The sequence below is a fragment of the Silene latifolia genome, chromosome X (genome assembly GCF_048544455.1).
Source record: "Silene latifolia isolate original U9 population chromosome X, ASM4854445v1, whole genome shotgun sequence".
NCBI lineage: Eukaryota > Viridiplantae > Streptophyta > Magnoliopsida > Caryophyllales > Caryophyllaceae > Silene > Silene latifolia.
Genome location: NC_133537.1, coordinates 239225142 through 239247972, shown reverse-complemented (window position 1 = coordinate 239247972; position 22831 = coordinate 239225142). Strand labels below are relative to the sequence as shown.

Below are 22831 nucleotides of genomic sequence, written 5' to 3'. Positions count from 1 at the left end.
TTGATTTTTTTTGAAAATTTAAGACCAGTTAATATAATTTTAATACTAGTGTAAGTTTAGTCCATGACGGTGTAACTTTAGCCCATGACGGTGTAACTTTAGTCATTTTAAGTCATTTTTATATAAATTTTGAATTATGATAACTTTAATGTATCGTGTGTATAACTTTAATACATGCAGTGTGCAACTTTAATAGAGGACGTGTGTAACTTTAGTCTCAACCACCAGCAACAATCACCACCAACCACCACTACCAACAATCACCACCAAACTAACACCACAAACGAGATAATACGGTTATTTTTTCAAAAATATATTTCTTGTTTAGTAGATCTAAGATTAAAATTAACATATTATATGAGATTTATTTTTGTAGATCTAAGATCAAAATAAAATAATCTTACAAAATTAAAACGAGATTTGAAAACCCAAGATCTTAAAAAAAATGTATAAAAGGGCGAGATTTGAGAAAATAAATAAAAAGACGGGAATACATAATACCGAGGCACCGGTGGTGGGGTTGGCAGCGGTGGTGGGATGGTGGTGGGTGTTGGGATGGTGTCGGGTGGGGTGGTGGTGGGTGGTGGTGAATGAGGAAGAGAGGAATGAGTGATTTGTTTGGTTTTTTTTTTGTTTTGATTTATTTGGTTTTTTTATTGGGGTTTTTGATTTATTGGGGTTTTTGAGAGAGGAGAGAAGTGAAATGTGTGAGATAAGAGAGAACTGGATGAGTGGAAAAATATATAGTGAATTAGTGATTAATTATGGTGGATTAGTGAGGGAGGAGAGAATGTGTGAGATTAGTCATTAAACACATTTTTTGTGGGTTGATCTTGGCCATCCATCTTTACCATTCAAGGGCCCTTAATAGGACTTATGGATTTATAGGTATATAATGGACTCACTTGATCTCTCCTTTATATATATATATATATATATATATATATATATATATATATATATATATATATATATATATATATATATATATATATATATATATATATATATATATATATATATATATATATATATATATATATATATATATATATATATAGAGAGAGAGAGAGAGAGAGAGAGAGAGTCGGGATCCGGTGAGAACTACTAAATATTTGAGGATTGAGGATTAATAATAGCCGTCGGATCAAGCAAATAAAAGGCTCAGATTTCGCGGATGGAAACAAATACAGCTATGAGATAGTGACACTTGGATGAGGAAAAAAATCACAATCAACCCTAAACAAAACAGAAACTCAAATCGCGTAATATTCATTATTCTTCTCATAATTTCTCTCTCTAAAAACTGAAGAAAATCGAAGGAAACAAGGTATCAAATTTGCGAATCAATCAAAATTACGAAGCAATAATTATCATTCTTCGAAATTATTTGCGTTTTGATTTGAATTCAGGTACAATTTTTTCTTTTAATGTTTTCAAATTTTTGAAATTAGGTATATTTGGGGGAAAATTGTTAAAATCGATTAATTATGCAATGCATTTTGTATTATTGCTTATGTTTCTATGAATAATGTTTTGAATTTTTGTTTTAGATGTTATTGTAACTTTGAGTGCATATTATTTGGTTAAAATTTGGATTATTAAAGTTAGGGTTTTAAAAAAAATGAAAACGAATAAGGACATCACTTTCGAATCTCCAGTTTACTTCCAATCGGTGATTAATAGTTTCAGATGTTATTGTAAATTTGGCTTTGTTCTGGGTTTCTACTAATGTTGTTTTGACAAGATTGTTACTATTGTGGTATTGTCCATGTTTCTTTATGCTCGGATTATACATAGTACATTGGATTTCTGCTGCTTCTACTGTCCTAGATCTCTATTGAAAGATTTGGTCTTTGAGTGGTTTAGAAAGTCTTGATTTGTTAAATAATAGTCTAGAAGGTCAAATCCCTAAAGGGTTTGGTAGTATGTATAGTTTGAGGGAAATTAATTGTAACACCCCTGATTTTCGGCTGAATTAAAACTAACTTTTACGTATAAAACGGCCGAAATACAGAGATATTATAATTAATATGCAAAGTTTTTCTTACATAATGTCTCCTAAAATAAAATATACAAATAGAACTAAAACTTTTACAAAGTCTTTAAATAAAATCTTGTCTTGAAATAAAATCCTTTTGAACAGCAGTGGAAGACCTGAAAGCAAAACCAGAAGACAGAGAGGACTACCCCCATGACGAGTAGCCCAAAAGGGAGAAAACACGTCAGCCGAAAAGCTGAGTAACAGATAATACCTCAATATGAGCAGAATAGTTTTTGATCATGGCGTGGAAACAAGCACACGTAAAAAGATTAATAAACACAGAGAATAATAAAAACACTCCTCGTCATCTCAAACCAATTCCGTTCTATGTCCATAATAAATTAAACTCTCGTCCCAATAATAAACCAAGTCTCATCTCATTACTCTGTCTCACTCATTACTCCGTCTCATAATATAATACTCCAAATAACCAGATATCGTATTCTCATAATCGACCCTAAGACCAGGACAAGGGGTGAGTGAACTGGCGGAAAAGACTGCAAAATAATACTTCCATCTCAATATCGATTTCAAACTCAAATAACACAATAACCATGGTCACACCGGACCGTAAACACAACTTGGCTCAAAGGCCCCATAACTCATAACTCATAACTCAATACCAGTATCCAATTTCCATCTCAATTTCAATATCAATATTGTCAAAGGTTCATAGAACCGTGCTCAACACTTAGAGCATAAACTCTAAGCTACTCACCCACAAGTCAAAGACAAAGGAAACGACAATAAAAATACAATACAAAATAATCACGCTCCTCAATCAAGCATAATAAAATTATTGCTCTCAATACACCCACAAAACCGATAACAATGCCAATACGCTCACAAAACTCATAACCATACCAGTCAACTGCAGATTCACAATTTCACCAAGTATCCGACCACTAATTAACATAATCCACTAGTCAAATATTGTTTTCTATTGTCATCATCAATCTGATTATTCTACTAGTCTGCTCGTCCAACACTCCAACATTAATCCAACATGTTTACATACTACCCATCTCACATTATAAACCACCAACTACAATTAGATTTATCACATCAACACATAATAGTAAAAAACATATCACAAGCCAGTAGAAAAAATGCATTAATCTAGGAAAAAATGCATTTTCAGGGCAGTTACCAGAATATATAGGGAACTGTTTGCAATTACAGTCAGTAGATTTTAGTGAGAATTCATTTCCTGGGATAATTCCTTAATCATTGCAGAAGTTAAACATGTGCAGTTCAGTAAATTTGAATGGAAATCTGTTGTCTGGCGAGATTCTTGATAGGATTGGGCATATGAAAAACCTTGAAAGTTTGGAACTTTCGATGAATCGATTCTTTGGTAAAATACCCTTTACTTTGTGGGTATGGTTTCTCCTATTCAAGTTGAACTTGACTTTCTGATATTTTGGAACTAATAAATTCACTTATTTTGCTTTAATCACATCTTTGATGTTCAAATATTTAGAGTGTTCTGCCATCAACTAATAATTTTTCTTATACTTTGTGGCTACATTTTATAACGCCTCATCATAAAAGTCTATTAGCTCAATCGGTAGAGCATTGTGCAATGCGCAAAGAATGTGGGTTCAAGTCCCACATTGGCTACTGTTAATCTGCTATTTTAAAGTACAATTTCATTTGCATTTTATGCTATTTTAAAGGGTTCCTTCCGATGTTTCTTCATCTTACATGTGTTATTTCTATCACAGTAAACAAGTGTGATATTGTATTGACCGCATTGTGATACTGTAATGTAAAACAGTTGATATTGTAACACTCAGATAACAATAATTATTCTAACTTGACTGACAAAGACTATTTGAAAAGTGTGATATTGTTTTGTATATCTTGTGATATTGTATTGCAAAACAGTTGATATTGTAATACTGAGATAACATTCATTGTTGTACCTTGACTGACAAAGACTATTTACACCAGGAGCTAAGGGTAAGGATCCTTCTTTTAATCAAAACATACCCTTTAAAGGAATCAATCACTCTCAAGGAAACTGTCCTAGTGATTATCACGCTCAAACAACCACTTGAAGCAAAGCCGAGCTCAAAACACATTCTGTCAAACTACTTGTAGAAGGGCTGTATTCAAATGCTCATAACTTACGTTTTACATGGATAAAATTTATGTTCTTCATCTGGATAAATTCTTGAAGAATTCCTATTTCATATGGATATGGAATCAACAATTTTTATCGAGTATATTTGTCACAATAGAGCTTCAAAGGCTGTCACAACTAATGCAATGCTATTTCTTGAAACTGACCTGTTAGCACTCCAGGTTGAATAAGTCGAGATTTAGGTCACTATTCTGGGTGATTCCACTTGAATATGAAAATTAACTAAATAAGCTTTGTTTTGGTATATGGGACACTTTCCGATTCATCATGAGGAAATAGTTATGCCATCTGAAAGTTGCCCCTGAGTGCTGAATTGTTACAACACAGGTCAGCCTTGACCTGCTACTACTCAACCGTGCATATGTCGAGTTGTAGGTCGTAATTTTGAGTGATTCTTGTTGGGGGTGATAGCTAATACATGTAGCTTTAAAATGGTATAGGTTGGGCATGCTAATTCTAAGGGATCAGAGATTTATGAGTGCTGCAAGTCGACATTAGAATGCATTTATTGATGTAATTTTGGAAGGATAGTAATCTAATGTAGTTGTCATAAATTAATATTGCTGCTGGTATTTGTGATATTGTTTAGAATCAACAATGATATTTTATCTTATATGTTGTGATATTGTTTCTCAATAGCAAAAAGTTAGAGGGTTTTAAGATTACTTGTGAATGTGATATTGTTTCTACTGAAGTGTGATACTGTTGTGTGTTAAATTTGATAGTGTGATGCTGTTGTGTCTTTATATTATTTCTTATAAATGTTTGGAAAATGGCAAATAAATATAGATATATGATATTATTAATAGGACAGTGTGATATTACTAACATAATAAGTTGATATTATTTACCAAATTATTTGATATTATTAACACAATAAGGGCGATATTGTTTCTTATAAAGTATGATATTGGTCACCACATGTTGTGATATTGTTAAGCCAGTAGTGTGATATTGTTTACCAAATCATTTGATATTGTTTCTTATAAAGTGTGTAGTGATATTGTTTACCACGTATTATGATATTCTTAAGTCACTAGTATGGGAATCATCGGTATACTTCCCTTTAAATATAAGGATTATAACGAAATTATTATAATGAATACGAGTCATAAAATAAATTACATAAACAAAATAGTAGAGGATAAATAATCAACCTTTGGTCCTTGCAAATTCGGCCTAAGAACAATATCAAAATTGATATTCGCCTAATCGTTGAACCCAAGATGATATGAGAAATGCCCTTTTGATTTTGCTAGAATCGATCCCCAATTCACTAATTAATTAGGGTTTTTGTGTTTTTGTTTTGATGAGAGAATGCTAGGTTAAAAATTAGGTTAAGGAAAAATGATCTCCCACTCTCTTATTATAACCGAAATAAGAGAAGTAAATGGGAGATATTTATCTCCTAATTTTCGGCCAAGTCAACCGAAATAATGAGGAGAATAATCTCCTTATTTTCAGTTTTTTTCCACTACCAAAATGAGGAGAAAATCTTCTTATTTTGGTAATCCTTAAAATGTATAAATGTGTATTATTTTCTCAATTGTCTATATATCAACATGTATTAATAAGTCCACTTATAATAGCTTGCAGTCGATTTATCAATACCAGTCTGTCAACATATATTATGACAATATTGTATAATATATCCATTAACTATAAATGTCGCATATTTATAATTTGCTAATTAAATATAACTAGTTACATTTAATTACGAATTAACATCTTAATTCGTTTAAGCTAACATTATATACATTTATTAAATGTAACATATTATATTCAATTTACGAATTGACAGTTAATTCGTCTCAGCTAATATAATTTAATTAAATTAAATAATCGTCTCATCAACACATTGACTAACTATTTAGTCAAATACATGGACTAACCTTTTAGTCAGGCATCAATGTGATTATATTTTCATACAATCACATCTCTCAAACACATCTTTTAGGTGTGACTTTTAGGGACCAGTTGATCACCGCCATCAGTATTATAATAACGTCAAACTTTCTAGCAAGCCAACCGTTATTAAGTCATCGTTAATCAACTGATAAAATACGAAGTATACCCTAGTGAACCTATAAGAGATTTATAAATGTTATCACACTAATTTGTGGAGGACACAAGCTCTAACAAACTCCCACTTGTCCTCACAAGTGTAAGTGCGATAACCGATTCTCATATCCTAAAATTTCTCCCACTCAATGTAAAACAATTTGCAAAATCCGTATTCGCAAAGGTCGTATTTTACAAGTGATCAATATCAAGAGTGGTTTCCCCGACTAGAGAGTAACTTAACTGATAAACGAATCATCATTCGAGCATGGTCATGCATTTCAGTTACAACTCCTCGAGTGGCCCTGAGAAATAACTATACCTGATAAAGGTTGGATATATTCTTCAACTCGAATCCTGCAGATATAAGCACAGTATGAAATGACCCAGAAAAAATCTGCTTAGCCTCCTGTTACGGCAGACCATGAGAAAGAAACCAAAGTCACCCAAAAACTGCCTTAATCTCAAGAGACAATCGATAGTCAAAAGAATCTATGCTAGGAACACAATGGACGTCCAATCCACGACCTGGCACCGAATGTTTTTAAACATTTAGGACTCCATTACGTTGTCACAATTTTATTGTCCTACGAGGTATCATTATAACTCGCATCTGTGATCGATCAGCCAACTGTTTGACTTATGGCTCGTTGAACCCACCATCAATTGACTGCACAATATAATAGCCAGAGTTATCAGCTCATATGGGCGATTACGGACCAAAACAAATATAATGTAATTCAGTTCACTTTGTGGCGTTCAATGTTGTCAGTACAATCCACATGAAAAACAAAATATTATATTAAAACGATGAAGTTATAAAAAGTATATGAAAAAGATAATGTATCGAATCCATAATCAACTACTACAACTCAGGAAGACGTTTAATTCCCATGGAAATAACGTGCCCTTCATGCTTATCATAATTCAACGGTTTAGTGAGAGGATCCGCGATGTTGTCATCCGAAGCTATCTTGTCAATCACTATCTCTTCTTACTCCACGTAATCACGGATCAGGTGAGCCTTCCGATGTACATGTCTAGACTTGTTGCTAAACTTAGGCTTCTTAGCCTGGAAGATGGCACCTCTATTATCACAATAGATGGTGATCGGGTCATTCGAACTAGGAACTATCGTAAGTCCTTGTAAGAATTGACGCATCCATATGGCTTCCTTTGCTGCTTCCGAAGCGGCATAGTACTCGGATTCAGTAGTAGAATCTGGTACAACACTCTATTTGGAACTCTTCCAGGCTGACCGCAGCACCATTAAGAGTAAAGACGAACCCGGACTGAGATTTTGAGTCATCTCAATCCGTTTGGAAGCTAGCATCTGCGTAACCGATTGCGCATAGCTTAGTATCTCCTCCATAAGTCAATACCCTATCCTTAGTCCTCTGTAGGTACTTAAGGATGTTTTTAACAGCTATCTAGTGTGTTTCACCTGGATTCTTTTGGTACCGACTCGTCATACTCAATGCATATGCCACGTCTGGACGTGTGGATATCATGACATACATGATTGATCCAATAGCTGATGCATAAGGAACACGACTCATGTGCTCAATCCCTTCAGGCGTCGTGGGTGACTGTGACTTGCTCAACTGCATCCCAGACGTCATTGGAAGGTTCCCCTTCTTGGAGTTGGTCATGCTGAACCTTTCAAGAATCTTATCCAAATAAGACTCCTGACTTAGTGATAACGTCCGTCGTGATCTATCTCGATAGATACGGATTCCCAAAATGCGTTGTGCCTCACCCAGATCTTTCATCTGGAAATGGTTCTTCAACCATCCTTTAACCGAAGATAAGAGAGGAATGTCATTCCCAATCAAGAGTATGTTATCGACATACAATATCAAGAAAACAATCTTGCTCCCACTCGACTTGAAATATAAGCATGGTTCCTCGACCGATCGAGTGAAACCATACTCTTTTATCACCTGGTCGAAACAATGATTCCAACTCCGAGAAGCTTGCTTAAGTCCATAAATGGAACGCTTAAGCTTGCACACTTTCTTAGGATTTTCAGGATCTATGAAACCTTCGGGTTGTACCATGTACAACTCTGCCTCCAAATAACCTTTTAAGAAGGCGGTTTTCACATCCATTTGCCAAATTTCATAGTCATGAAAAGCGGCAATCGCTAAGATTATTCGAATGGAACGCAGCATAACTACGGGTGCAAAAATTTCATCATAATGCAATCCGTGCACTTGAGTGAAACCTTTTGCCACTAGTCGTGCCTTATAGGTATCTCAGTTGCCCGCTACGTAACGCTTTATTTTGTAAAGCCATTTGCACTGTAGAGGTTTTACCTTATTAGGTAAATCAACAAGATCCCATACGTTATTCTCATACATGGAGTCCATCTCGGATTGCATGGCTTCTAGCCATAGCTTTGAGTCGGAACAGGTCATGGCACCTTTATAGGTAGCGGGTTCATTACTCTCTAGGAGCAAAACGCCATTCTCCTCGACCATACCAATCTATCTGTCTGGAGGATTAGAGACTCTACCCGACCTCCTAGGTTCTTGAGGAATATCAACCGTATCACCAGTTGAAGGAACAACTTCCTCCATTTGTTCCTCGGTTGTTGGTTCTTGAATCTCCGACAGCTCGAAGGTTCTATTACTTGTCTTGTTCTCGAGAAATTCTTTCTCTAAGAACGTCGCACTAGCCGCAACAAAAACTCGATGTTCGGTAGGCGAGTAGAAGTAATGACCAAACATTCCTTTTGGATAACCAATAAAGTATGTCTTGACCGATCGGGGGGCGAGCTTATCCTCGTGTCTCCACTTGACATAAGCCTCGCAGCCCCAAACCCGAATAAAGGACAATTTGGGGACCGTTCCCCTCCACATTTTATATGGAGTCTTGTCGACAGCTTTAGTCGGACTTCGGTTAAGTATAAGAGCAGCTGGCAAAAGAGCAAAACCCCATAATGAATCAGGTACTACCGTGTGACTCATCATGGATCGAACCATATTAAGTAATGTTCGATTTCTCCGTTCGGACACACCATTTAATTGAGGTGTTCCAGGTGGAGTTAACTGCAAAACGATTCCACAGTCTTTAAGGTGTTGATCAAACTCATTTGAAAGATATTCGCCACCCCGATCTGAACGGAGTGCTTTAACCTTTCTTCCCTGTTAGTTCTCAACCTTGTTCTGGTATTCCTTGAATTTCTCAAAGGACTCACTTTTATGCTTCATTAAGTAGACATATCCGTATCTACTCAAATCGTCCGTGAAAGTGATAAAATATCTATAGCCATCTCTAGCGGTAATTGACATAGGTCCACATACGTCAGTATGTATGAGTCCTAATAGGTCACTAGCGCGCATTCCAACACCTTTGAAGGAAATTCGAGTCATTTTGCCGATAAGACATGATTCACACGTGCCAAATGTAGAAAAATCGAATGCGGGAATAGTCCCATTATCGACGAGTTTCTTTACACGTTTTTCATTTATGTGTCCCATTCGACAATGCCATAGATAAGTTTGATCTTTGTCACCAACCTTTAATTTCTTATTATTCACGTGTAATATATCCGTTGTTTGATCTAAGATGTAAATTCCATTCATGGAAACTGCTTTGCCATAAACCATTTCATTAAAAGAGAAAATACAGCTATTATCCTTTATTGAAAATGCAAAACCGTCTTTATCAAGTACGGAAATAGAAATAATGTTCTTAGACAAACTGGGTACATAGTAACAGTTATATAAATATAACTCAAAACCACTAGGGAGTTGGATTCTGTATGTTCCCTTCGAGACTGCAGCAACTCTAGCTCCATTCCCGACCCGCAGGTCCACATCACCCTTTCCGAGAGGTGTGATGTTTTTTAGGCCCTGCAAATGATTACACAGATGAGAACCACAACCAGTATCAAGTACCCAAGCTCCGAAACTTGCATGGTTAATCTCAATCATATGAATATAAGATGACATACCAACAGGAGTGACGCGGCCTGCTTTTATGTCCTCACGGTACACGGGACAGTTCCTCCTTCAATGTCCAATCTTGTGACAATGGTGGCACTCAATGTCACCACCCTTGCTCTTTGCCTTGCCTTGTGAGCCAGTAGTCTCACCAGGCCCACTCTTACCATTTACTGGCTTCTTAAACTTTGGCTTACCTACAGTTAGGTCGCCGGGAGCTTTGCCCTTACCCTTATTCTTGTTGGAAATCATGAGAACATCTTGCTTCATGCTCCCACTCAATTTCATATCCTTCTCGGTCTATACGAGAAGTGAGTGTAGCTCATGAGGACTTTTCTTCATGTCATTCATGTAATAATTTGCCCTGAAAAGGGCAAAACCATCATGAAATGAATGAAGCATACGGTCAATGACTATGCTCTCACCGATTTGGCAATCAAGTGCCTCCAATTTCTCGACATTCTCAATAATGTTAAGAATGTGTGGGCTAACCGGTTGGCCCTTTTGGAGTTTCGCATCAAAGAAGCGACAGGTATGCTCATAAGTAACGATTCTCGGTGCTTTTGAGAACTCGTTAGTGAGCGTGGTGAAAATCTTGTTTGCACCTTGGGCAATGAAGCGTCTCTGCAAATTGGTTTCCATTACAAATATGAGTACGTTCTTTATCGCACCCGCTTCCATGACGAAGTCACTATAGGCAAGTGACTCGTTAACTCCTGCATTGGGGTCTGGGTTTACCGGTATTGGCTCAGTTAAGTACTTGAGCTTACCGTCAGCAATGGCAGCATTCCGCAATGATGCCTCCCAGTCCGCAAAGTTGGACCCGTCATTTTTCGGACGTGTGAACCGATTCATGTGGTCCATGAAAGCTTTCGACCAGACTCGCGTCCAAGTGTGGCACTTGGCATTGGGATTTCGTTATTTCCAGCCATTTGTTGTAACAGTATTATCAAAATAAACGTATTCTACACTGCGAAAAGAAGAATAAATATAATAAGCATACTCATCATTATTATTTAAGTCTAATGCAATACTGTTATAACGCGAAGACTCAAGCATTTATACAATTGACCTCCCTCAAGAATTATATAAATGATCTCAAGACTCAATTATCTGTAAATTGATAAGCCAACCTTTTGGCTAATTCTACTGTTAGAATTCTTGGTCGATAAATTTCTGTAAATTCTATCTTTAGTCCATCATAATCACGAGAAACTCTTCGGACTATAATGTTGAGATAAACTAAGTCAACACAAACTACTTACCCAACGTAGAAGGGGTCTTATGGAGAGTAAGGTCCTATATGCCTACCGACGAAGAAGGGATTCATAGTTGTTTGGCCTATTAAGACAAATCTCAATTTCAGTTTTAGAGGAAGATCCAATTAACTTTATTTAATTCATTTTAAGTGAACTAATATCCAGCATGCGTGAATGAATAAACTAAGGTGATGGCTTAATAAATATGTGACATCTGTATGTCCATGAAAACTAACATTCAATCTATATGAGTCAATTTTCATGCATTTTAGTAGGTGGTTTGGTTTTAGGCGGAAAATGATGCACTAACTATCATGTGAATGAAAAGAAATAAGAACGGTAAAATGTAAAACAAAAACAAAGTCCTAGTGTGGCCTATCTACCAAAATGAACATTAAATACAATTTTGGAATCCATCCTTGGACCCGAGAAGCTTGTATTGATGTTCCATCTTGGTCCATGTAGCGGAAGTGAGCTTCAATCTCCATCTTTAGTCTTCTTTAAAATTACAATTAAAATTACAAAATAAATCTATTTACATTCTAATTTCAAAACATAATACTTAAAGAAAATAAAAGGAGATTCGAGATCTCAAATTACATTAAAAATTATGTTTCCATCATTACGAAAACATAATTTAACTAAGGCCACACTAGGTGTTACAAATTACAACCGATTTCAAAAATACGTAAATAAAACCATTCAACAAAACATTCAACTAAATAAAAATGCATCAACTAAAAAATTAAACATTCAAGACATAATTCCTTAATTATGTAGATTAATTTACTCAAACCACCTATTTAAATGATCAAATTAAGTGACAATTCCTCAATTACTCACATTAATTTCAATCTTAATTCACATTAATCTTGTAATATGAATTTAATCCAACATTATTTTAAACTTCTTTAAAATAATTAGGTATCTAAAATTGTGAACTTCTTCACAACAATTAATCATACATTATTAATTTAATGTATAATACATATTGGCCAAAACCTAACAAAAAAAACAAAAAATACCCTTTTTTTTTTCTTTTGGGTCTCGGGAAAACAGGAGGAAAAAAACAGAATTTTTTTTTATTTTCCAGCTCGGCTAAAAATAACAGAAACCAAATTTTTTTTTCTCTCTCGGTAATTCAGCAAAAACCGAAACAAAACAGCCTTTTTTTATTATTTTTCTCGGCAAAAAAAAATACAGAAAAAATATATATTTTTTTAAATGCCCTCTCGGCAGAAATGCCCTAAAACAACAAAAAAAAGTTTTTTTCAAAACAACCCAATTAATAATGAACAAGTTTGTTTAAAATTGCTACTAGAACAAGATTGGCATAATCATCAATCTTAATGAATCATGATCTTAAACAACGATTTAACATCATGTATGCCTAAAACTATATAGCAAAAACAAAAATCATCAATAATCAAAATAATTTCCATTTACATTTTAATTTAATCCTCATTAAATCAAAACAACTACAAATTCATCATATTATCATTTTAACTAATTTAAACAACAATATGAAAAATCAAATTGTTTACAAAACAACAAAACAAAAGAAATCAAATCGGCAAAAATAAAAAAAAATTACGGCTAATAAAAAAACTCTGCCGAAATGAATTGTTTTTTTTTCTTTATCAAATTTTGTTTAAATTCAATTATGTAAATCATCAAAAAAATTTCGTGGCCTTGGCTCTGATATCACTTATGGGAATCATCGCTATACTTCCTTTTAAATATAAGGATTATAACGAAATTATTATAATGAATACGAGTCATAAAATAAATTACATAAACAAAATAGTAGAGGATAAATAATCAACCTTTGGTCCTTGCAAATTCGGCTTAAGAACAATATCAAAATTGATATTCGCCTAATCGTTGCACCTAAGATGGTATGAGAAATGCCCTTTTGATTTTGCTAGAATCGATCCCCAATTCACTAATTAATTAGGGTTTTTGTGTTTTTGTTTTGATGAGAGAATGCTAGGTTAAAAATTAGGTTAAGGAAAAATGATCTCCCACTCTCTTATTATAACCGAAATAAGGGAAGTAAATGGGAGATATATTTCTCCTAATTTTCGGCCAAGTCAACCGAAATAATGAGGAGAATAGTCTCCTTATTTTCGGTTTTTTTCCACTACCAAAATGAGGAGAAAATCTTCTTATTTTGGTAATCCTCAAAATGTATAAATGTGTATTATTTTCTCAATTGTCTATATATCGACATGTATTAATAAGTCCACTTTTAACAGCTTGCAGTCGATTTATCAATACTAGTCTGTCAACATATATTATGACAATATTGTATAATATATACATTAACTATAAATATCGCATATTTATTATTTGCTAATTAAATATAACTTGTTACATTTAATTACGAATTAACATCTTAATTCGTTTAAGGTAACATTATATACATTTATTAAATATAACATATTATATTCAATTTACGAATTGACAAATTAAATCTCAATAATATTATTTAATTAAATTAAATAATTGTCTCATCAACACATTGACTAACTGTTTAGTCAAATACATGGACTAACCTTTTAGTCAGGCATCAATGTGATTATATTTTCATACAATCACATCTCTTAAACACATCCTTTAGGTGTGACTTTTAGGGACCAGTTGATCACCGCCATCAGTATGATAATAACGTCAAACTTTCTAGCAAGCCAACCATTATTAAGTAATCGTTACTCAACTGATAAAATACGAAGTATATACCCTTGTGAACCTATAAGAGATTTATAAATGTTATCACACTAATTTGTGGAGGACACAAGCTCCAACAAGTAGTGTGATATTGTTTACCAAATCATTTAATATTGTTTCTTATAAAGTGTGTAGTGATATTGTTTATCACATCTTGTGATATTGTTAAACCAATAGTGTGATATTGTTTTCAAAATCATTTTATATTGTGTCATGAAAGCTGATATTCTTAGTAATTAAGTGTGATATTAGCATTAACAAGAGTAATAAACATGGCTTCAATGACGAAATCACATTCGTCTTTGCAAATTTAAAAATGTTCAATATTATTAATAATTTACTGAAAACTCGAAAAAAGCTACGAAAAGACGCGTTACACAAAAAATGATTAGTGATTAGTTCACATGTAACAAAAGTGATTAATTCACATGTAACAAATCAGAAAAATCATGAGGGGGTTCAAAATCTAAATTTTGAGTGCACATGCAAGATCAGGATGAGTGCGGGTAAGCTTGACCCAATCCATTTGGCTATAACCTTTCTCAAAAGGAACCTTAGCCTGAACAACAGGTTTCTTCTTCACTGAACTTGCAGGACCATCTACGGGTGCTTGTCTTGGTGCTTCAGTTGACTGCTTTGGGGGCTCTGCACTGATTACATTGAACGATAAAGATCCAACCTTCTCCTTCTTCACCGGCCACAGGCTTGCGACTGGAGAGACCGCTGTTCCATACACCATTCTAATTCTCACTGTGTCTACTAGTGGATTCCTCTTTTATAGAGATGTTAGCAATGCCAGGAACAATAGTTTGTTCATTACCCTTACTGTCGTCAACGGGAGCACTAACCTGCATACAGGAAACAAAAAACTCCTCCAGTTAAGCATCAAGCTGCCAGTCAAAATTTCGATTAATAGAAACAGAAGCTCCAGCTTCTAACTTACTTACCTGGCAGAACGTAAAGTCGCGTCTTTATCGTCTTACATCTAACAAACTCACAACTTTATCCAATCAGATATTGCAGACAAAAAAATTCCTGTCACACCGACACACAATCACAACTTAACGAAAATACACCATCATTTCTCTGATACAATGCAGTAAACTTCAAATACAGTACACACAATCACAACTTAACGAAAATACGCCATCATTTCTCTGATACAATGCAGTAAACTTCAAATACAGTACTATCAATTTCGACTGGACTGCCATTCACGCTCTCAAATTTCGATATCACAAACTGTGCATTATATTTCACTAACACATATACATGTGTAAGGCGGCCATCTAACTATAGGTAAACAAACGATAGGGACCATGGAGTTTATTGTAAAAAGCCATATAGTTCTCATATAAGAACCGAAATCAGAGTAAACAAGGAATAAAATTACACTCAACCAGATAATTTTCGAGGAACGAAACTAATAGGGGCTCGTAAACCGCACCAAAATGGTCACCATCACAGTAATATAACACTACATTGGCGATATTCGAACACTTAATCACCTCTGGATGAGCCATGAATCTGCGCTCGTCCTGAATTTCACATAAACCAATTGTTCAAGGAGAACTCAATTTCTATAGACAAATTGAATACTTCTACTGTCTACAGTGTGATTATTGGCGAAAATAAATTCGACAATTCACTAAAAACTAATGCTAATATTGAAATAACATAATCAACAGAAGAAGAAAGTAAGGAAGCACCTCGATTGTGCGACATTTATCCGCAAATGTGATGGAATCTGTCCAAAATTTAACCGTCACCTCCATTTCCGCGCGTTTTTCTGATGATTGTGGAATTTTACCTTTGAATATTTGGAAACAGTCAGTTTCACCGACGAAGTTTTTGTTGTCGAAATTATCAGTGATTTTGTTTAATTTGTCCCAAGAAAACTCATGATGGAAGCCATTCAACAACGACATTATGATTGAAATAGTATGATAATTGATCAGAAATAGAAGAATGAACTAAGATCAAGCTGGAGAACTAGAAATTACAAAGAAAACGTAAGAAAAATTAGGGTTTCCATGGAACAAATCAGTAAGAGAAGAGAGAAGGTAGAGAGAGCAGCAATTTTAGGCAAGAATGAGGAGTTTGCCTCAGCAAAGGGGTTTATATACGCGGGCGAGGAAATGACAATTTTGCCCTTAATGATTCGCGATCAATAATGGACGTTGTATCTCTTAGATCTGACGGCTTGTATTAATCCTCGATCCTCAAATATATGAGGCATACTTACATGATCCCATTCCTTTATATATATATATATATATATATATATATATATATATACATATATATATATATATATATATATATACATATATATATATATATATATATATATATATATACATATATATATATATATATATATATATATATATATATATATATACACACATATAGTATTGGGTTCATGTGAGTCCATCCTTTAAGTGTGAATCCAAAAGTCTTCATCCAAGTCATTGGATGAGAAAAATGGATGGCTGAGATTAGAATAAAAAAAAGGGATTAATTAGCTAATCTAACACTCCATCTCTCTATCCTCACTAATCCAACTTAATCAAACATTAATTCACTATATATAATTAATATTTCCACTCACTTCTCTCTCATCTCACATAATTTACTCCCTTCATTTCTCAAAAACCCAATAAATCAAAAGCCTAATAAATAATAAACCTAAATCTTCCACCACCCACTCCCACCACCATCCCACTTGACGACCACCACCCACAACCCACCCCCCGATGACCACTGACCACCATACTCTACCCTCACCTACCCACCATCTGACAACACCACTCCCTCTTCCCTTTTCACCACCACGCACCACCAACCCGCACGACCACACTCCACCGTATACAATGTACTTTAATCATTAATATATATATATATATATATATATATATATATATATATATATATATATATATATATATATATATATATATATATATATATATATATATATATATATATATATATATATATATATAGACACACACACACACACACACACACACACACACACACACACACACACACTCACACACTGTGTTTTTATGGAATTTTTGAGATTTTTCAATTTTTAGGTATTTTTGCAATTTGCTCAAATTTACAAGTATATGAAGTATATACAAATATTTACAATTATTCACAAAATGGATATTTTCCTCCCCATACTTACGATTCACATCGTCATCGATAGGACTAATGTAGGCAGAGAATAGGAAAAGTAAAGCACATATTTTTGTATTTTTCAAATTATTTTCAAAATAAAGACATGTTTTTGTATTTTTGAAATTTTCTTGAAAAGTAAATGCATATTTTTGTTATTTTATGATTTTGAAAAAAAAAACATGTTTTTTGTATTTTTAAATTGGGTAATTTCCATCCCACACTTACTTATTTATATATGGGAGGAAATTTGTAATTAAAGAACATGTTTTTGAAGTTTTTTTTTTTTTTTTTTTTTGAGATTTTTGAAAAAACAAAATTGATTTTTAAATAAGGATGCAATGCATGCTCTAATCTTAATGCAAGATTGAAATACGATGCAACCTAAGCTAAATGAATGCAATAATATATGCCAATATATATTACAAGTAAAAAAATTCTAATGCAATCCTATTTGAATGCAACTAAATAGATACTAATTCTAATATATTACAAGTAACTAAATGCAAGCTATTCTAAAATGCACGAGGTATTTGGATTATGGAATCATACTTGTGATTTTAATTGCTTCGGGGAGCAAGGCTTGCCATCATCACTAGGCCGCCTAGGAGTCGGTGTCGAAACCCGCTATGTACCAAACTCGGGCTCATGGATAATGTGATCTGTGTTCATGGGCATTTCACCCCCGCCCGTCATCATGCCTACACCTCCCGGCCAAGAAGTTTCAACATCACTCCCAAAGTAAGCTCGGATCCCTCCAAACCATTGGGCATTTTGGCCCTCTTCTTTCACGGGGTCCGAAGTAGGGAAGATGGGAGCGCTAAAGTAGTCGGGTTGGAGATTGAGATCTTCATAAACCACGCCACCATCTTGACTTTGGTTTCCGCCATCGGGCCAAAGGTGATAGAAAGGATGTTGACTATCGTATTCCACATATGCCCGTCTACAAAAGTCGTCGTAGACGGGGAAATTAACCGACGGCTTGATTGTCGTAAAGCTGGTCCAATTTTCTTTACATCACTTCGCGCTCACTTACCGCCATTTGTATGCCCAAATTCACGTTGCCCATGAACTCGACAAGCGAAGAAGGTAGAGGAGGGTATTGAGGTTGACTCGAGGAACCCTCACCTTGTTGATAGCTCCAAGGCGGGGGTTGTTGGAAAGTGGGAGGTGACATGTTGTACCTCATGTTCGTCTTAGTGGCCCCTTGGCTGTCCCTCCCATAAGTAATAGGTGGTGGTGGAGGGTTGGCCGAATCATCCCCCGCTTCAATTTCTAGGAGGTAGTGTTCTTGGTCAGGTTTTATTTTCATTTTCTTTGCATTGGGAAGTGGGATTGAATTTCGTTCTTACATTTGCCAATACTTTGGGTTCCTCTTTATCCGTTAGAGGGAGAATGGCCTTAATTTGTCGGTTCGACACTTTCACTTGCCCATTTGTTTGAGGGTGGTATGCAAGGGCAACTTTGTGTCAAACGCCATAATTATTAAGCAAGGCATAGATGCTGCAATTGATGAAATGCGAGCCACTATCACTTATAACGGCCCTAGGCACTCCAAAGCGTGGAAATATATATTCCTTGAAAAAGCTTGGTAACGACTCGTGAGTCATTGGTGGGTACGGCGGTAGCTTCTATTCATTTAGACACATAATCCACTGTAACCAATATGTATTAGTTGCCAAAGGAAGATGGAAACGGTCCCATAAAATCCACACTCCATACATCAAATAGTTCCACCTCTAAAATGTTGTTAAGAGGCATCTCATCTCTTCTCCGAACATTTCCTCTTCTTTGAAAAGAGTCACAAGAATGAATAAAGGCATAAGCATCCTTGAATAGAGATGACCAATGGAAATCACAATGAAGAACCCGAGCTTGGGTCCTAGAGGTGGATAAATGGCCTCCATAAGTTGTGGCATGAGAAGCTTGAAGGATTTCTTTTCCCTCTTCATGAGTGACGCATCTTCGATAGCTAGATACCATCATTACACCTTCTATACAAGAAAGGGTATTCCCAAACATATCTCCTTGACTCATACCTCGACTTCTTCCTCGCTTGGTTATCCAATACTTCCGGAATAAAGCTAGAGCACAAGTAGTTTGCAATATCCGCATACCATGGGTCGGAATTAAGGATAGCCAAGATAGTCTCATCTGGTAACCATTCACCAATGGGTATCCCATCATCAATATCTCCTCTTGGTCTTGTGTAAACCTAGATAAATGGACCGCAATAACATTTTTGGGACCCGCTTTATCCTTGATTGTGATGTCAAATTCTTGAAGCAATAGCACCCAACGTATCAACCTTGGTTTGGAATCCTTCTTTATCATGAGGTGTTTGAGAGCGGTGTGATCCGTATAGACGATCACCTTAGAACAAAGAATATAAGGTCGAAATTTGTCAAAAGCGTACACCACCGCCAACATCTTCTCTTCTGTGGTGGTGTAATTTTATTGAGTGCTATCCAAAGTCTTGCTCACATAAGCTATTACATGAAGTTTCTTGTCTTGTCTTTGGACCAAAACCGCCCCTAATGCAAATTCGTTATTGTCACACATTAGTTCAAAGGGGAGGTCCCAATTTGGTGGTTGCAGAAGACCTTTTAGGGTCCGACCTATTGTAATAGCCCATGGGTTGATCCGCCATGCCTTCATTTTCAAGGTGTTCTCTTGGAGAAATTGGAGAGTTTGGTGATCTTGGTGGATTGGTTTCAGAATGGCGTGACTGTAATGAATGAGTGGGTGAGTTGATTCGTGAAATATGAAGGTGGTGAGGTGGAGTTTCTTGGGTTAGAATGATGGGAGTGTGGGCGGACCAAGAGGGTTGAGAGATTAGAGGCGCAATCATGGATGGTGGTGTATTGGGTGGTTTGTTCGGTGAGTTAACGATGAGTGGAGACATCCTTAGTATCGCAAGTGCTTGTCTTCTTCTCACCCGAAAGTTCTTCTCGATCATACGATCAAAAGAGAAGAGAGGTGCAAGGTTGCACCTACTCATGCACTTAAAAAAGATCAAATGGTCCTAATGTAATGAATGCACTAGGACAAGGGGAGAGAACAAGTAAACAAATGAACTAACCTTAAAATTAATTAAACTATCTTATCTTATAATTGTCATCCCCGGCAACTGCGCCAAAAACTTGATATGCTTGTAATTTGTAGCCTCGCAAGTGTAACGAGTGATCATTGTAGATGTGAGGGTCAAACCTAGTTTAATTCTAGCCAAAAGCAAGTTGATTGATAACTAATGATAAACTACGGCTAAAGCGAGATAAGAGCTAGAAAACAAGTAAATGAGAGGGATTAACTCAAGATATTAAGGAACTATGGTGTTTTGGTTCGCAAGTATAGGCCATGGTTGACTTATGGTCACAACTAGGAGTAGTCAAAGAGTAAGGTCAAGGTAGGCCTCCACCTCTCGGTGTAAGACGGTCATGTAGGCTGGGTTAGGTCGAACCCTCTATCTCACCATCCCTATGCCTACAATTATCACACACAAACTTGACACAAGTCTAAGTTCTCACTTAAACATGCAACTAGATAATGAAGAACTCAAATTCTCATTCACGCCTTCCAACAAACACTTTGTGTACACAAAAATAAAGCCAGTTACTCAAGGACTTCCCTTTTGTAGCAAAACCAATAATCAAGACATGAAGTCCGACACAAGCTTCTCCTCTACCCTAGTATGGCAATACTCACACATAGTTGAAACAACAATCATAAAAGATGATGACCATGGCATAAAACAAGCAAGAGAAAACATGTTATAGAAATAGAACAATTAATCAAGGATAAATATGTAATCAACTGGAAGGAAATAAAATAAAGATGAGAATTATACCGATACTAATTATTGGAGGCAACTTGGATTCATATATAGAAGTTGAATCTCTTAAAGACTTCAAATTACAACCCAATTTCCAAATGTAAACTATTGGAAAGAGTAGATCTAACATAAATTAAAGAGTAATTATGTTATAATTAGGGATACATTAACACTTTGATTAAGGAAAATTAAAAGATTAAACTAGGGTTTTTTGGTCTAGGGTAATGTGTTCAAAGGAAATTAACAATGGGGTATAAATAGTGTCTCCTTGGGTTAGGCCTCAAAAGATAGAAAGAAGCCCATTTCGCAGCAGTGTGCTCCCAACCGGCCAACCGGCTGCCGATGCACGTGCTAGCAGCAAGAGTTTGGAAGCTTGAAACTGAAATTGTTAGAATTGGTGAGTGTTCCCTGCCGGTGAGCCGGCTGCCGGCCAACCGGCAGAGAACTCCTCTTCTTCTCCTTTCCTTCATTCTTCACTATGGCTGGGTGTGGGTGTCGGTTGACCGGCTGCCGATGCACCAACCGGCATCAAGAATTATTAACTTTGGCTTCAAATTTCTATTATTTCTTTAAGGGAGGAGTCGTGTTTCAACAACCGGTGATGTAATACTACGGTTTTCAGGTCCTAGCTTACTCGGTCGAGTAAGTTGTTGAGTGCTTTTAAATAGGCTACTGTTTTGGGTGCACTCGGCCGAATTATGAGGAACTCGGCCGAGTAGGGCCTACTCGACCGACTGATTACCCGGTCTGACAGGTTAATTTCCGTGGTTTTGATTAAGATAATTGGAGAAGTATGTATAAATCGTGTTATCGGCTTAATCATTTTATAATCAGTTCTTAATCACTTTTTTCAACTCTCAACTACGTAACAACGCTCTCCAATTACCATAATTAATTCCAAGGCTAGGGTTCTTAGATTATGGGGTTTTTGTTCCTTTTTCTGCGTCGATTTGATCAATAAGTAATTTTACCCTTTTGTCTCTGATATTTTGGTTATAAACTCACAAACCCTAATTGGGTGAATTGGGGGTTTTGGGGTGTTTAGTTTTTGTATGTGTAGTATATTGATTGTATGATATCATAATAGGTGAGGACTTCTTAGAGGAGGCTTTCTAGCGTGATTGATGTGCTTTGATTTGGATTGCGATAAGGTAGGATTTTCCTACTCAATTTATTGTGTATTTGATTATATGATGTGATATTGATTTATTGGTTGGCATCGTTATCATTGTGATTGAGATTATACTGTTGATTGGTTGTTGTTATGAGACCATTTTCGGGAGATGGTTCCAACCCCATGTTCGCCTCTTGTGGCTCCTGTCACAAGGGGGGATGTGCACATTAATGATCTGGGTTCGCTCGTTACGATGTGCGGGGATTTGGTGGGAGGCTGCGGTCCACCACTGGCGGTCTAGGTTACCTGTTGCAATGGGTAACCTGACAGGGCTACAAACTTCGCTGTGTAGTCGGTTACTGATGATTAATGGAGTTTGGAGGATTGATTGGTTACTGTTATATTGGATTATATTATTGTGAATTCGTATTTTGGTTTTACAGTTGACTGACCCCGTTTATTGTTTTTAAAACTATGGTGATCCATTCGGGGATGGTGAGTAG

The 22831-nt window shown here is 35.7% G+C and overlaps 1 protein-coding gene across 1 annotated transcript; it reads right to left on the bottom strand.

Moving 5' to 3' along the window:
* Positions 1 to 14658: 14658 nt before the first annotated feature.
* Positions 14659 to 16121, bottom strand: LOC141619728 (uncharacterized). Its single transcript, XM_074436748.1, is given in 7 exon segments — positions 14659 to 14911; positions 14913 to 15041; positions 15141 to 15162; positions 15260 to 15297; positions 15379 to 15435; positions 15636 to 15731; positions 15903 to 16121. Coding segments are annotated over 7 exon segments (813 nt in total). The 3' UTR covers position 14659.
* Between the last annotated feature and the right edge of the window lie 6710 nt (positions 16122 to 22831).